This window comes from Tasmannia lanceolata, unplaced genomic scaffold, assembly GCF_043159265.1.
Source record: "Tasmannia lanceolata isolate RefF3 unplaced genomic scaffold, GAP_Taslan_0.1 ptg000020l, whole genome shotgun sequence".
Classification (NCBI taxonomy): Eukaryota; Viridiplantae; Streptophyta; class Magnoliopsida; order Canellales; family Winteraceae; genus Tasmannia; species Tasmannia lanceolata.
The window spans coordinates 5,786,004-5,803,873 of record NW_027518697.1 but is presented as its reverse complement, the minus strand read 5'-3'; the positions used below and the strand labels follow the sequence as shown (position 1 = coordinate 5,803,873).

The 17,870-nt window shown below is 41.9% G+C and overlaps 1 protein-coding gene across 1 annotated transcript; it reads right to left on the bottom strand.

Annotated features, from left to right (window-relative positions):
* Positions 1-7,119: 7,119 nt before the first annotated feature.
* LOC143855103 (ATP-dependent RNA helicase-like protein DB10) lies at positions 7,120-16,676 on the bottom strand. The gene is made up of 9 exons (XM_077365289.1): positions 16,488-16,676; positions 14,023-14,554; positions 13,086-13,283; positions 11,648-11,716; positions 10,514-10,783; positions 9,111-9,461; positions 8,694-8,971; positions 8,069-8,473; positions 7,120-7,979 (listed from the first exon to the last, which is right to left on the bottom strand). Exons 2-9 carry the CDS (start codon positions 14,377-14,379, stop codon positions 7,301-7,303), a joined length of 2,607 nt encoding a protein of 868 aa, XP_077221404.1. The 5' UTR covers positions 14,380-14,554; positions 16,488-16,676; the 3' UTR covers positions 7,120-7,300.
* Positions 16,677-17,870: the final 1,194 nt, after the last annotated feature.

The following is a 17,870-nucleotide window of genomic DNA, read 5'->3' as shown; positions in this document are numbered from 1 at the left end:
GAGATAAAAACACAGCCTTCTTCCATGCCATGGCTACTGCTCGCAGAAGAAGGAACAGAATTGAATCCTTAGAAGTGGAGGGGGAGATTGTATCTGACAAGGAACGAATTATTGAAGAAATTATTGAATTCTACAGATCTTTATACTCAGCTGATGAGATGTTACGCCCAATACCTCAAGACATTTGTTTTGCTAGCTTAAGCCTGGAAGGCTCAGCCGGATTGGAAATCCCTTTCTCTGAGGTGGAAATCCGATCAGCACTATTTTCTCTGGCAAAAGATAAAGCCCCTGGACCCGATGGTTTTTGTTTGGCTTTCTTTCAAACTTGCTGGGAAACAGTAAAATCGGATATTCTTCGATTCTTCATAGAATTTTTTGAGGGAGCCATCCTTGACAAAGGGACAGGTGCAACTTTTCTCGTCCTCATTCCAAAAATTGAAGGAGCAACAAAAAGCTCGGATTTTCGCTCGATTAGCTTGGTGGGCAGCCTTTACAAAGTCCTCGCAAAGGTTCTGGCGGATCGTATCAAAGTGGTTCTTCCTTCAATTATATCGGTCTGTCAAAGTGCCTTTATAAGCAACCGGCAAATTCTTGATTGTTCTTTAACAGCCAATGAAGCCATTGACTATTATCGGAGGAAGGGGGAAGGCGGCATTCTATGCAAGCTTAAAATGGAGAAGGCATATGACCGAGTGGATTGGGCAGCATTAGATTTTCTCATGGGTCGTATGGGCTTTGGGGGTAGGTGGAGAGGGTGGATCCGGAACTGCTTATCGTCCGCCTGGTTTTCTGTCCTCATCAACGGATCAGCAAAAGGATTCTTCAAATCTTCTAGAGGATTGCGGCAGGGCGATCCTCTCTCTCCTTTTCTTTTCCTGATTGTGGCCGAATCACTGTGCAGACTGCTGAAAAAAGGAAGTGAGTTGGGGCTATATCAAGGGTTCCTTATTGGCGAGAGTAAGGTGGAAGTATCGCTTCTTCAGTTTGCGGATGACACTCTTCTGTTCTGTTCTCCGGTCATATCCCAGATTCTTAACCTTAAAGCTATGCTTCGTTGTTATGAGATGGTTTCGGGTCAAAGATCTAATTTCGCAAAATCTCGGTTGTTCGCGATCAACGTTTCTGAGAGCGATGCATCCTTTTTCGCCGGAATTATGGGGTGTGGTTTAGATGTCTTTCCAGCAACCTATCTGGGTCTTCCTCTTGGTGTGGGTCGACCGAAACACAACCTATGGGCTCCTATTATTCAAAGGATTGAGCGACGTTTGGCCACCTGGAAGCGCCGGTTGGTTTCCAAAGGAGGTAGATTGGTGCTTATAAAGGCCGTTCTATCCAATATGCCGATATATTTTCTATCTCTTTTTCAATGTCCCGCCTCGGTTGCTAAACGCATCGAACAAATTCAGAGACGCTTCCTGTGGGGCGGATCAGGGTCTTCCAAGGGGGTCTCCCTGATTAAATGGAGTATGGTCTGCTTGCCTACTAAAAATGGAGGTTTGGGTATCAGGAGGGTTCAGAGTTTTAACCAGGCCCTTATGGGCAAGTGGCTGTGGAGATTTGGCGAAGAACAATCCTCTTTGTGGGTCCGGGTCATTGGAAATAAGTATGGTTCAGATCATGGGCATTGGGACTCTGTTGATAATTTTAAACTCAAAGGTCTCACGGCTTGGAGGGACATCTTGAAGTTGAAGTCGTTATTTGCTCCTGGCGTCCGATTCAGAGTATATAGGGGGGATCGGATTCGGTTATGGCAGGATCCTTGGTGTTCGGACGATCCTCTTCAAGTGATGTTTCCTGACTTATTCATCGTTTCATCTCAGAAAGAGGCCTGGGTATCGGAATGTTTTGGAAGGGAACATGGGAAGGTGGCTTGGTCTCCTAAGTTTCGCAGAGACTTCTTTGTTAGGGAGTTAAACTCTTACAGCGTCCTCCTCTCCTTATTGGATTCTTGCTTCATCAAGTCTTCAGGCGTAGATCGTCGGATTTGGATTTGGAATCCTTCGGGGATATTTTCAGTCAAATCTTTTTATAACCATCTGATCCCTTCTTCAGTGGAGCATGTGTCCTCCTCGGTTTGGAGACAATCTTGCCCTCCGAGAGTTGCTTTCTTTGGGTGGTCGGTTAGTTGGGGCCGCATTCAAACTATGGATTTTTTGAGGAAACGAGGAATGTGGTTGGTAGATCACTGTCCTCTATGTTTATCCGCTGGGGAATCCATTGACCACCTTTTCATACACTGTAAGGTTGCTCGCCATATTTGGGGTCTTATTTTTTCTCGTTTTGGAATCAGTTGGGTCCCCTCCAACTCTATGGCTGAATTCATTCAGAGTTGGGCCTGGACTCCTTGGAAAAGGAAAGGCAGAACGCTGTGGAAGATGTGTCTCCTGGCCTCATGGTGGTTCTTGTGGAAAGAGAGGAATGCTCGTATCTTTGAAGGGAAGGCTAGATCTCCCTATTGGATTTATATTCAGTTGATAGCTGCGGTCATATCCTGGGCTCGAAGCCTTCCTCTGTTTCGTTTTGTTTCAGCTTTCGACCTCTGGGAAGGATGGTCAATCATATGCTTGGAATCGGCTACCAAAGTGAAAATCCTCCCCTCCTGGATTCCTCCTCCTCCGGGGTCCCTGAAACTTAACTTTGACGGATCGTCTATCGGCAATCCAGGAATGGCAGGAGTAGGGGGGTTATGTAGAAACCACAAAGGGGAAGTCCTCTGGGCCTACTCGGGGCCTATCGGAGTGGCAGACTCAAACGAGGCAGAGGTCCGAGCCGTTCATAGCGGGCTTCTCTCGATGCCTCGTCTAGAGTGCGACAAAATTATCGTCGAAGGGGATTCCTTAAATGTTATTCGCTGGCTTTCGGGTAACGCTTCTCCCCCTTGGCGATTTTTGCCTCTCTTAGAGGAAATAGAGGACAGGGCTAAGGGCTCCTCAATAGTTTTTCGCCATGTCAGGAGATCAGCCAATGCGGAAGCAGACACCCTTGCCAAGAAAGGAGTCTTTCGGGCCGCGTTTGAGTGCTTTGACTATCTACCTCCTTGAATTATTGTACTGCTATCTTTGTATTATCTTTGTTCCTTCAGGACCACCTCGGTTCTGTTTTTACATATATATATATATATATATATATATATATATATATATATATATATATATATATATATATATATATATATTCTGTTGCCCTTTTCAAAAAAAAGGATCATCCAATCAACACATGCTTTTCGGTCAACGAGGAATCAACCGGAGAATCTTAACAATTTCTTACATATTTATTTGAAAAGATAGGCTAGAGAGAAGATCTTGTCTTGATCGAGGTTTTTGAATTTCGACCGAAATTTCAGATTTCGGTCGAGGCCGAAACCGAAATTGGGTAAACTCTGAACGTTAAAAAAATTTGACCGAAATTTTGAAATAAACTGCCATGTTAAGAATGGCAACAATGTGTTGGAGGAATAACTAGCCCAAAATAGCCGTTGTAACATGCCCAAAATTATGGCTCCAAATCTTGGCAGATTAGCTGCAATATTGGCTGTAAATATTGTAAATTAGATGCAATATTACTGTAATAGAAGCATTACCAAATACTAGATATATAGTTTAATTTGTTTCTATCTTTATCCCTAGGCTAGAGGATGGAAATGTAAAGTGTATATATACACAAAGATCAATGTAACGAAACTATTCTCTCCCAAAGGTGTTCTCTGCATATTCTTTTCAGAATAGGCTTGAAGGGGTGTTTTTTCATCATGGTTGATCTAAGTTTTAGAATCACATCTATGCAATTGATCCTCTAGTTCAATGGTCAAGACATTACTCTTTGAACTAGAAAGAGATTCAATCCAAGCTTACCTACCAAAATATAAAAGTTTTAGAATCACAGTAGACAAGATTTCTGATGGGGCCAAAAATATTTATAGACCCATTCCCCAAAACCATGATTTTTTTTTCCATGACAAATTTGTTTCTCAAAGTGGTAAAAGGGTGAGAGGAGATATTTGAGGGGGCACGAATGAGTAGAGGGTGAGAAGTGGCTAAAAACAAAGAAAAATAAATTGTATTTTGGGGGGAGTTTTTTGTTTCCTTTCTTTTCAGTCTTTTCTTACCCTCTCCTAGCTCAATCCCTCTCCCACCCTACCTCAGGCACTTCTCATCCTCTACTCATTCGTGCCCCCTCAAGTCTCTTTTCTCCCACCCGCCCAACGCTCTCTCCCCACTTGGAGAAACTAATTTATCATGAAAAAAAAATCACGGCTGAACGCTCCGTTGTTTCTTCTAACGTAAAAAGGAAGGAAAACAAGTTTTATGCCCATTATTAAGTGGAAAAATGGCCGTAAAATTTATTTACATCAAAAGAAATGGAAGGAAAATGATGAGACCTGATCATTATCAATTAAAAAAACATGGTAAAAAATGGTCAAATAAACGAAAACACAAAAAAAATCCATTTAATATGTTTAAAATTTTGTCATTTACAAAATACCAAATGTATGCCTGGGTGACTTGGGTAAGCTGGAATAGAACCTAAAAATAGCCTTACGAGAGCATCTGGTAAGGGGCGGAGGCAGATATAGCATGAGGGGGGACATGGCCCCCCAATGACTAGCAAAGTCCCTTTTATTTGCATGGCTGTACATGCATGATTGGCTAATTTACAATGCTTAGCAAGTGTAAATTAGTCCAGCCTCCCAAGTGTAAATTCCTGGCTCCGCCCCTGATCTCGGTCTACCACATTGCTACATTGTTGTTGGTGAAGAGTGAAGAATATTTCTTTCGGTTCAATGCCGTTTCTACCCTCATTTGTGGATGGGCACTATCAAAAGCTTTGTCCCTCTTGGGGACTCCAGGTAACTTAATTGCACCGGTAGTCCCATGTAATTTGGAGTCTTGTTCCATTGATGACATATTTGGAAAGATAGATAATTTTCTATTTAAAGACCAAGCGAAAGGAAGGGGAGGAATTCTCCTTGACATTAAAATTGATCTCATAACATGGGGGAGAGGCAACAAACTCAATTCAAGCTCCGGTGTCACAAAAAATAAGTCCAAAGTGTTACCCAAGTGGACTCATTGTCCAACCAATTGGGTAAAATTCAACTTTGATGGAAGCTCTAACGGCAACCCAAGGGAGGAGGGAACTTTGATGGAAGCTCTAAAGGCAACCCAGGTAGGCGAGAATCAAGAGCATTTCCCATTACTCTAATCGGCGAGTGTTACTATATTTTTTCTGGTTCAATTGGTGTTTGCGATGGAAATAATGCGGAGGGTCGCACTCTCTGGTGGGGACTGAGATGATTCCCGAAGTCTCGGTCATAACCACTTATTGTTGAAGGGGATTCATGAAGTGCCATTCTTGGGCCAGCAACAACAAATCTTCGGGACAGTGAAAGCTAGCATATACCATAGTAGAAATTAAGGATTTGGTTGTGTTGATTAAGACAGCTTTTTTTTTTTTTTTGAAAGATTTGGTGAAAACCTGCCATTCGAGCTTGGTTGCAATGGCCAAATTCATAGCCATCAGTTTAATTATACCCTGCTAACTATGAGACATTCTCTCAATGCTTGACACACTAATCCTCATAGCCATCAGTTTAATTATACCCTGCTAACTATGAGACATTCTCTCAATGCTTGACACACTAATCCTAATCGACCATGTCAAACCATCTCTCCTTAGGCCCTGTTTGTTTTGGATTTTGAGAATTGATTGTTAGTCCAAAACTGATTATTGGAGCCTTAATAATGAGTGGATGACTTTCCACCCCGCAAGTTTTGGGGCCATGTTATTGGACAGGAAATCAAAGGTACCCCCTCTCAGGGTGCCGATTTCAGGATGAGCAAACCCAGATGCATTAGATTTAATTCAGAAGTTTTCAAGCCCATTCTCCGCTGGATCAATCTCTGGGCCTGAATGTCACAATATTCACAGAAAATAAGGTGAGGCTTGTGCTTGTTAGTCCACGCACAGCTCTCTCTTTTTTTGAAGGAAATTTTTTTTATTAATGCTTTACAGCCATGGGGACAAGGTGGCCCCACAGATGCCAACATTTTTACATAGTCCATTCCAGTCCCCATCACAAGTCCCTTACTGTAGCCACTGCCTCAACCTGATTCCTGATTGCCCATATTACCAGAGTATTCCTGATTGCCCATATTACCAGAGTATTGGAGCATTCGGGTATATAATGAAAATTGAGCACAGTTAAACAGCATGTTTTCCTTATTACAAGTGCAACCTCAGGGAGAAAACAGCTTCTCAGGGAAAAAACAGCCCAGAATGCATCCCTGTCACACACAGCTGGTCCAATGCATAACAGGATGAGAAGACACCACTGCTGGTATTTCAGGACGATAATTTTGCAACCAGATCGATCCAAGATGACCCGCACCTCACCCTCCGTATCCGCGGCTCCTTTTGAGAGTTCCTTGTCTTCCGCGTTCGTCAAACTCAGCTTATGCTGCAGTGAAGGATTAATGGCTGATACTCTAACTCTCTAATTACCGCAATTATGCCCACTAATTTCCATAGTCTCAAGCAATAATGTCGGAGGAGTTCCCTTCTAGAATTTGAGTTTCACCTTACGCCTCACAACAAGGCCCGAGCTTCTGCCTCATTCGCATTGCAGACACCTACGGACCCTCAAAATGAAAATATCTTTTAGCCATTCGAATCACAGGATGTGCCTCCATTCCCACTTTGGAGCAATTTTGATCTTCCATAAAAAATGAATCTCGGTTGTTCCTTTCTTCCATGAAAATTCGAAATTTTGTCACTACGCAGAAGCTTTTTTATGAGGCCCATCCATGAATAGTGGGAGAAAGGGCACCCCACCAAGAGATGGTCCTAGGATGCTTCACTTATGTTGCATACTACACACAAGCTGGCGAGATGCAAGTGCCACCTCTTTATCCAGTCACAAGTGTTGATTTTCTTCCATGCCACCGTCCAGGCAAAAGCTGTTAATTCTCAACTGCTACACTCACACAGTTGATCATATCTTTTTCTCTTTTTTTTTTGAATGGCAACACAGTTGATCATATCTGTCTAGATTAATCTGGATGGTGCTTGCACCAATCCTCTAACTCACAAAAAAGTAGCAATTATCAAATCTAAGACAAGTACATGCAAAGGTTCTCATCAGTATTATAAGAAAATGTTTCAGTTTCTAACCGCGTCTTACTGTTACAGTCAAAACTACACTGCCTATACTGGATACAACATAACATAACATAACCTTTATATAAGACAAAACCATTGAGGAAAAAAATGGATGGCAACCGCACAACAGTGGGAATCTTAATCAGTTGAGAGAATTGGATACCTGCCCCACTGTACCAGGAGATATCCTATCATCGTCATCTGTGTGGATCATACCTTCTTCTTCATCTGCTGGAATCAAACCCTCCTCTTCTTCCTCCTCATGGTTAGGTGATGGTTGCTGCCAAGCTACATCATTGGCAAGCCCTTCAACCTCAAGAAAAGGGGATTCCCGATGTGGATGTGATGGACTAAGGGATCCCTTAAAATCCTCCTGGCCCTCAAAAGGAGAACTTGATCTCACTCTCTGCGGGCTGTGTGAATGAACAGGTTTGATGAAGTCTCTCAATGGTGGCCTCCGCTGCTGATGATGATCAGGTGATGAAGAGACTCGATTCCTGTGTCTGTTACTAATTGGCAGCACATCCCTCCTCGGCAAAGGAGAATACCCACGCACTGGTGGCCCTGCTCCATACCTGTCAAAGCTACGGCTACGGCTACGGCTTCGACTGTGTCCACGGTTCCAGCTTCGACTGCGGCTCCGACTCCTGCTTTTGCTCTGGCCACCCCATCCACGGCCCCTGTTCAAGCTTGGGCTTTGACTTCTACTACGGCCTCGGCTCTTATCACCTACGCGCCGGCCATTATTATCAGCAGGGAACCCCCTATTGTGCCTCCCCCGTGCATCCACCTCGTGAGCATCGTGGAAGCTTTGGTCGTACCTGCAATATAAAACCTAGGTTTTCAGGTATATTCCGTATAAAAAATAGTGGGGGCTTGGTAGAAAGAGAGTGAGAAGATGTTACTGTACCTGTCACGAGGCTCATGATCTCTACGTCCACGACCACCTTGGCTTCTATCAAACCTGCCTGAAGACAGTGGCGGCCCCCGTCCACTCCTACCACCAAAACCAGAATTATCATTCCGGCCACGAACATTAGAATGGCCTCCGTCATGACCACCAGAGCCAGAAGGCCCAGAACGCCATTGGCGTCGGGTTCTGCCCATTGCACCGCCGCGTGAAGCCAAGTCGCGTATCTCTGGAGGAACTCGCTGACTCGCCCCTTCTAGAACCTTGATGAGATCTTTCGCAAACTTTGAATCCTGTTCACAGAACAATGTGTATGCCACTCCAGTGGCACCTGCCCTCCCAGTCCTACCTATCCTGTGAACATAGTCTTCAATTCCCGTGGGGAAGTCATAGTTGATAACCACCCTGAAACAGAGGTTGGATATAAGGCCTTTATTGCAATTAGTGTTAACAGTAACAACATTGAATGCCAATAAATATATGATTCCAAACATGAGTATGTCATCCAGCAAAAGTATTGCTTTGGAAAAAAAATGCACAGTAAAAACAATGCAACAAAATTCTGCCACAAATGCTGCCACTTTAAATGAGGAAGAACCAATAAAAGGAGGATTGGGGTAATTACCGGATGTCTTTAATGTCCAGTCCTCGAGCCGCAACATCAGTTGCGACAAGTATGGGAGATTTCCCAGAGCGAAATTGGCCCAGTACCCAATCCCTTTCACCCTGAGATTTGTCACCATGAATAGCAACAGCTCCAAACTGGCGAGCGATGGTGCGAGCCAGCTGGTCACACGTCTTCTTGGTAGTGCAAAAGATTATCACTTTGGAACCCGGCTCCTGAGATCGCAGGATCTGCTCCAACCGCCTCTGTTTCTCCATAGGTGTGACCACTTCAATATACTAAGCATACCAAAAAAAAGATAAGGGTTACTTCATCTAATGTTTCTGATCCTGACAAAATGGGGAATAGCATTTGCCTTAAGACCCCACAGCAAACCCCAATAATCTAGAAGCAAAGTTTGTCGGGCTACATCCATACCTGGGTGATAGACTTGTTTGCTACAAGCTCATCTACACTGCCAATATTAACCTGAACAGGATTGATCAGCAAATCGGCAGCAATCTTACGAACCTCCTTTGGCCATGTGGCAGTATACATAAGAGTTTGGCGTCGGGCAGGTATCTCTTTCACGATCTTCCGTATCTGAGGTTCAAAACCCATGTCCAGCATGCGATCAGCCTCATCAAGCACCAGGTATGAAACCTGACGGAGGCTGACTCTTCTCATCTCTAAAATATCGTTCAACCGTCCTGGAGTCGCAACCACAATATCCATTCCTCTGTCTAAATCTCTTAGCTGTGGACCTTTTGGTGCTCCTCCATATAAACACTGGAACCAGAAAATAACTTATTTCATAAACCAAAACGTGAAGTATGAAAGGTAAGTTGTGTTGGTGCTAGACCATGGATTGAAGTATTGTTGAAGCATGTGTATTAGTTTTTTCAATCGGCCAACATGTGAAGAGAAAGAATGTATCATTTCATAGAGTCACATTATGTGTTGGGGTTCCACGCAAAAGCAAATAGTCCCACATCGGATAAGTGAAGTGGATGGGGATGGGTTATAAGCGAATGGGCACCCTCCCTCTAACGGCTAGCTTTTAGAGGTGAGTTCTACCCGGTATATTCCCTACATTATGCGTCCAAAAAAATAGACCATATTGAATTTTGGGGTGCCCAATATGTAGTCTTGACTATTAATCCACACCCAGGCCCACCAAAGCAGAAAAAGGTATAGAAACAGAGTGGTATTTCTTTGAGTTATCAGAAATTTGTGACAGTTCTAGCATCCCAATAAAAATTGAATTTCACAGCAATTCAGTGTAACAGTAGCCCCTGTCACAACACAAAGGAGCTACTGTTATTTAATGAATGAGATGGGCCAATGAATTTATTATTCCTCAAATTAAGACTCGGTAACGGAAAACTTAGTTCTGGGTTATTTATCATTGGATTCTGCAGTTCTTACCCAATGCATGTACCTTGGTTTTGCATCAGTGGACTCTCTCTCTCTCTCTCTCATCTTTTTTCTTTTTTGGTTTTGATTTTTCTGAATGAGCATATAAGATTCAGGTTTACTAATAGTTCTTTGACAGTGAGTTTGATAAGACAATGATACACGGGTTTCGAAGCTAGTGGTGTTTATATATTTTCCTTTTCAGTTTCAACTTAGGTAATGAAGCCGAGGGAAGTGGTGCCAGTTCCATAGCAGATGGTAAAATTAAGACAGCAATAAAATAGCAATCGGTGAGAACGCTATGTTGTCAAGCTTTGGCACAAGTGAATTTCAAAAGGTGGTATGGAAATTGATAAGAGCAAACAACACTACACGTTTTGCACAACAAGAATAGAAGGCAAATGGTCATGGCAACACAGACATACCGTGCATGAAATTCTTGATGACCTTCCAAACTTTACTGCTTCTTCTTGTATCTGTGTCGCCAGCTCTCTAGTTGGCGATAGAACCAGCACTGTTGGACCCAATTGGGGATTGTTGCGAGAACGCTTGAGATGAATAAATCCTGGAATCAGATAACCCAATGTTTTCCCCGAACCCGTCTTCGCAATGGCCACAATGTCCCGACTCTGTAAAGCAATAGGCCATGACTGGGCTTGAATTGGGGTGGGTGCAGAAAATCCAGCATGATGTACCTGGAAAAGCAACAAACCGCGAGATCCCCATGAGAGGAGTACCGGCTTAAAAATTATCTTTCTGTTTGTTATTCTTTTTTGGAAATAACAGGAGGATTAGCTAGGCTAGAAGAAGCAAATCCCCCATATGCAGACGGTCGCTTGCTGATGCAAGCTGGAGCAGGAGAAAAGGAAATTCTTCTGTTTGGACAAAGTGGACCAAGTGCCCAGCCACGAACTGGGGATTCGGAAAGCCCTTCTGGTGATTCGGAAAGCCCTTCTCAAATTAGTCCACCATCGTACATGGTGCTCCAACTATACGCAAGCTGGAGCAGGGGAAAAGGGGTTTCTTCTGTTTGGACCAAGTGGCAGACCTAGCCATCACCGGAGGCAGGAGGCAGCCCCGGCCACGAACTGGTGATTCGGAAAGCCCTTCTCAAATTGGTCCACCACCATACATGGCGCTCCAACTATATGCAAGCTGGAGCAGGAGAAAAGGGGCTTCTTCTGTTTGGACCAAGTGGCAGACTGAGCCATCACCGGAGGCAGCCCCAGCCACGAACTGGTAATTCGGAAAGACCTTCTAAAATTGGTCCACCACCGTAAATGGCGCTCCAATTATATGCAAACCCCACAAGGAGGCGGCACAACAGCGACACAGCGTACGACATTAGCTCCTCCCCGGAGCGAATATCGCACCTGAGACAAAAGTACAGACGGAAAAATGGGCATGAGTCTGAAGTGCAAAGTTGGACCCCTCTAGCAATCACAATACTTGTATACAGAAACATTGTTAGGTTACAGAGTTCCGCAAACTTACTCAAGCTTCTAGAATAGTGTGTACAGAGAGAAAGACAAAGATGTGAAGGCTGATGTAAATTATACCTCTCTGAGAATTTCTGAGGGAAATCTTGTAGATTCAAAAGTCATAAATGGTGCAGGTACGTCATCCCCCTGAACACATTTACAAAGAAAGAAGCCTGCTCTGTCAGCACCCATCAATAAAACAGCATGACAACTCAAAATAGAAAATAACCAAAAATGAAAGTTCACATTGATTGCTAACAAAAGAGGAACTCTACCAAATTCAAACTTCCTAATCTTAATGCACAAGACTTGCATAACATATGAAGACCAGCTATTTTGGCCAGTTTTGGCCTTTACTGACATATCCTTCCCACCCAGTATGCCATCAGATTCTCAAAGTTTGTCACAAGTCACAAATTTGGTTGATTCGATTTGAGAGTATATGCCTATATTGTGTTCCAATTTTTCAGTTCACCAGACGCACAATCAAATATTTTGAATTTCTCTATCAAGATTTACATGTAGCCTATTGAGGTTTCGAGCACTTAGCATGATCCATGATTCATTGGTTGATTTACATTAGTAATATAATATGGTTCAGTATTTTCTGTCTAAATTATGGATGTGGATGGGAAGCCCCAAGCAACCAGATTGATATTTTGATATAATTTGATCCCTATACCTTTCTATGTTCCGAATTGGGGTCATTGATGTAACCATCCTAAAGATCAGTTGGGTGGGTGCCTTGAGCCCTTAGTCCTATAGACACACCTGTTAACAGTTGTGCCCAGTATGATGCCACCAGAGGAAAGGACCACTTAGGATGCCAAAAACCGGTCCTTATTTGCAAAAAAGATTATTTTAGTGAACAGTATTTGCAAATGGGAAATGGAGCTCCATTGGAAGCCATTAGTTGTATGACTTACGTCATTTATAGAACCATCTTACCTATTAATTGCAAATCATAGTATTTAACTTCAAAACACATGCATATATGATTATATGCAAATAATTTTTGAGGTATCGATCCAAACAGACCCAAACATTGCGAAACTTGACATTTCATGAGTAACATATGCAGATGTGTTTATCATACGATTGAAAACAATACGACTCGACCAAGGTTTTATAAACTTTCATCATAACAATTGTAAGACAATAACGAAAGGGAAAAGGTCTGTAACCGCCCACTTCCAGTGGTGGCAATGACAAGAGCCTGACTTGGTATGGCCCCATCACTTGCACCATTGGCAATCAGAGTGTTACAATTTGGGGAAGCCCCGCAAACTATTGAAGTGTACCTCAACGGCTAAAACCAATAAAAGAAACAGCAGAAAAGGCTTAGCCGAAATAAAATTATATGAGTGCAGTGATGCAGTCATTCAAAAAAAAAATTTATATGGAGTGCATCTTAAAAAATATAAAATAGCAGGCATCTCAAAGAAACGTTCAAACTACCAAGCAATTAAAAAAGTTACAGAGATGAGAATTGCATTGTAAGGCATTAGATGCATACAGAAACAGATATTTCATGGTGACAGCGATAGGATTCTGCAGAGGAACCACCACCCATGCCTGAGGATCCATGCACTCTAGCAGATGGTCTCGAAGTATGCCCTCCAGGACCATGGTTATATGTACTAGCTGCTCCGTTGCTAGTAATGACCGAACCATTTAGGACACCATGTGAGTGGGAACTGCTACCTCTCGCACCCTGGTGCAGAAAAGAAATCAAAATTTGGCAAATTGAAAGAGCTGAAAAAAAAAAGGAATGAAGTCGATGGAAGGTGACAAAAAGGCACAAAATTAACATCTGGAGATCATGTGTATGACCGTGAATCGATACAAATACGAAAACTCATTTCATCTTTCCAATAGGTGGTCTGTTCTGCCTTGATTTTAGAAATTCAATCATATTCAGTATAATTTCTAACTTGAAGATGAGTGTGCTAAATGGTAAGAGCTAATACTGCCTTCCATGAATACCAGGGTTTTGGCCGATGATTTGCATCTTTATCTTTCTATTATAGATTAAAGAAAAAGCATAGGTTATTATGTCGCATTTCATCATGTATGTGTGTGTAAGGGGGCTATACATTAACTGACAGCAGCTAGAGATATGGATTGTCCATAGTTAAGACCAATTGCCAGATCCACCTAGAGACCAATTGGGAAACTCGGTTTGGTTCAGGACAGATATCAAGGGTTCAGACCAATTGGGAAACTCGGTTTGAACCATATTTGTCCTGAACCATTTGGGAATAATCGGAACAGACCAATTGCCATATCCACCTATCACTGCCAGCATAACCATAAAAATAAAGATCAATAGAGTGTGTTGCGCTATTAAAAAAATTATAAAGTCTATGATTTCCACCTAGAATTTGATCGCACATAACTAATGGGAACAGAAAATAACTCATATAATAAATGAATAATAGCATGGAGATTACCTGGTGGTTCCGTGCTCCAGGAATTGCGGCAAGCTTAGGCCCACCACTGGTGCTGCTGTTATGCCGACCATTGTCCTCGTAAGAATTCTGCTGCTTCTGCCTTTGAACTGAAGAATCCGATGATCGCTGAATTTGAACTGAAGAACTTAAGGGTACTGAAGCAGATTTCGGGGCAGTGCGCCCTGAAGGTGAGCCTGAAAGTGAAGTAGGCCTATCATACTGGGTTACATTAGTCTCTGGATTCCAGTAATACAGATATCCTGTGTTCCCATCAACCAGACCTCTCCATGGCTTGGGGAGGGACGGGTCTTCTGGTGCGTAGCGTGGACCATTGGAAGGAGATGCAATACCATCCATAGCCTCAAAAGAGCTGCTCAGATATCAAGTCTCGAAAGACCTGATATAGTAACCGCAAAACTCTGAAGGATACACTAGCAGAATAACGTCTGGCACCGAAATTGCACACTCCAACAGCCAACGACAACACCAGAAATCAAAGCAGGAAGTTCCTTAAGAACTAAACTTACTGTCCCTGGAGAGAAGTGAAAAATTCTAGTGATAAATCATCCAAGAAACTAAACAGCAAAAAAATGAGTATGAAGAACACCCGCCAATATCATAAAACAGACCAACAATCCTTCAAACAAGTATAAATTCCTAGTTGTTTCAAAAGATAGCGGTAAAATACCCAGAAACCCCTTCAGGAATGCAACTCAGAAAATTGGAGCAGAAAAAACTCTTAAAGCTCTATAAATTCAAGAACAGGCCTGGCAGCTTATAAATAAGTGTAGTGTTCTGAATTGCAAAGTTCTAGATCTGCAAACCACAGAGGCTGCAGATTTTGCATGAAAATAAATACCTTGATGACTATTCGAAACAATACACCCCTTGTTTTACAAACTTAATGTCCCTAGGTTTTGCAAGGAACAAATAACACAAACTTCGAAAACACTATCTTTGGAAAGAACCAGGAGCTCAAAACCTCTGATAATAAAAGAGACTCACAAAGGCGCCACATTTCCTCTTGGAATTTAGGGTCTGGCTTTGCAATGTACAATATCCAATATCTGTAACCTTGAGAAAACCCAGCTTCTGACACAGACAGAAACCAAAATTCCAAAATATCTCCCTACAAAAGAGATTAGCCTGGGAACTTTTACTTTCTTTTGAGGACTTATCGTTTCTCTTCTTTTCTTTTCTCTTTCTTTAATCGTTCCAAACAATAACAAAAAAATGTTCTTTAAAAAAAAAGTCCCAAGAGCTCTTCGTCCTACCATTTCAACAAAGAAAAAAGAGCTCTTGTTTTAGAAATTTTAGACAGCCTAATTTCTTTTTTTTTAAATCTTTTGTCCTAAAGAGCTATAGATCTATAAATTTTAGAAAGCCTGACTTTCAAAAAAGGATTGGAAGCTTGAAAGCCGGACAAAGAAAGAATTCAACCGCAAACCCTAACTTTCTTCAAAGATTTACTCTTTAAAAAAAATTGGCCTAAAGAGCTCTTGTTCTAGAAATTTTAGAAAGCCTAATTTTTCTTTTAATCTTTTGGCCTAAAGAGATCTACAAATTTTAGAAAGACTGACTTTCAAAACGGACTGGAAGCTTGAAAGCCTGACAAAGGAAGCATTCAACCGCAAACCTTAACTTTCTTCAAAGATTTATTCTTTAAAAAAAATTGGCCTAAAGACCTATTGTTCTAGAAATTTGAGAAAGCCTAATTTTTCTTTTAATCTTTTGGCCTAAAGAGCTCTTGATCTACAAATTTTAGAAAGCCTGTCTTTCAAAAAGGACTGGAAGCTTGAAAACCTAACAAAGAAAAAATTCAACTGCAAACCCTAACTTTCTTCAAAGATTTACTCTTTAAAAAAAATTAGCCTAAAGAGCTCTTGTTCTAGAGATTTTAGAAAGCCCGATTTTTTTTAATCTTTTGACCTAAAGAGCTCTTGATCTGCAAATTTTAGAAAGCCTGACTTTTAAAAAGGACTGGAAGCTCCGAAACCTAACAAAGAAGAATTCAACTGCAAGCCCTAACCTTTTTCAAAGATTCACCGTTCCTTGGATTCCTGCAGGCCTACCAAGCTCTAAACCTAGTATTCTCATAAATCCTATCATGCAGAAGAATCAGAAACACAAAACCCTAACTTTCCAAGGAGATTTATCTATTACAGGGTTTCCGCATGCCTAAAATACTCCAAACCTATTAATTCTCAAAAATTGTACGATCTTTAAAAAAAAAATCTGAAGCACAACAACAAAATCTAAGAATTTAAATAATCGGAAACGCAAAACACTAAAGATCGACTGGTAACCTTAACTTCCAAAGAAGATTTAGCTCTTCCAAAGTTTCCGCATGCTTGAAACACTCGAAAAGAACGAATTTCTCAAAAAATCCTCGGATTTGAAAGAGTTGGAAACATAAAAAAAAGTAAAACCTAAGAATTCAAAGAGATTCGACTGCAAATACTAACCCCTCTCAAATATCTATCGATTTTTAGGGTTTCTAGATGCCTGAAACTTCCTCCGAAATATCTTCTTTCTTTAGTCTTTACAGAGAAGATCGGGGGCGAAGGGAAACGAAGGACAGAACTTCTTCCACGCGTCTTCGCTTGTCCACCCGCGAGAAAATGATGAACTTCAGATCAGATGAGAAAAAGGTCACGCTTTTACCTCTTTACTCTTTAGCCTTTAGGTCGGTTTTTTATAGGGAGATGATAAATTCGCACTCCCAGTAGGATAATTCGCACCTTATAACGTGAATTGTGCGGATTTTCAAACAGGGGGTGCGAATTTATCAACACCCTTTTTTATATCAGATGCGTCACGTGAGTCGGGTTCGAATCTTACTAGGTTCCGTCTTCTAGTGTGGTTTGAAGTGACGGTAGTCATCGGGCCACCTGAACTGTTCTTTGAACCTGCCTCGAATGGGGCCCGCTGAGGAACCATCGGATGATCTTAGCCATCCAAACATTGAAAAATTACATTGTGGTGAACTACTGTTTGGATGAAGAATTCAGCTCAGGTGTGATGGTGATTGGTGATCTTGACAATCTTTTGTCGTAGGTAGTTTCCATTGATCGAGACCGTCGATTTTTGATGGGCCGCCCTGGGAAGAAAAGGGTGAATATATCACTTCTCTTATTTATTTTTTATTTTTTTGGGCGGGGGTGGTTAAAATGTTCCAATTTCATCATACTTGATAATTAATTAATGGACGTGATATATCCCCCCTAATCATCCCTGGGTCACCCCTTCTAGTATAAAATGTAGTTGTAAACATAATTCACTAAGGCCATCTCGTTTGACAACCGATGGTGAAGGCCCAACTGATTATTGGCCCAAAATTAAACAGACAGTGTCAACCTAAGGGGAGGGCCCCAACCAGGCCAATAATCAGTTGGGCCCTCACCATCGGTTGTCACAGTCTAAAACGAATACAAATCATGCTGTGAACGAATCAGCAGAGAGCATCCTCTAGATCAATGTTGATGGCTAATTCTAGGATCCCACATGGGAACATATGCGTGAGATCAAGACTGTTGTTATTGTAGAACACCACGGAGCAACTCACATGGTCTTCGTTCAAAAGATTGATAACGGACCTAGGATCCTATGATTAAAGTGTTCTTGACGACATTTGGCCGGACTCATTAGCCACCCTTTTGTTGTGCAAAAGATTAGTTTTTAGTGCATTAGAGGGTATGGGGTGTCAACGGATCTACCCATATCTTAGTCACGATCTATTCTCTTATTTGTCGGATCCGAGTGTTCTTCGATCCTACTTCTCGTGTCCTGGTCACGATCTATTTCAAATTGGTCCTACTATATATGGATTGCGTGTCCTAACTGTCCTA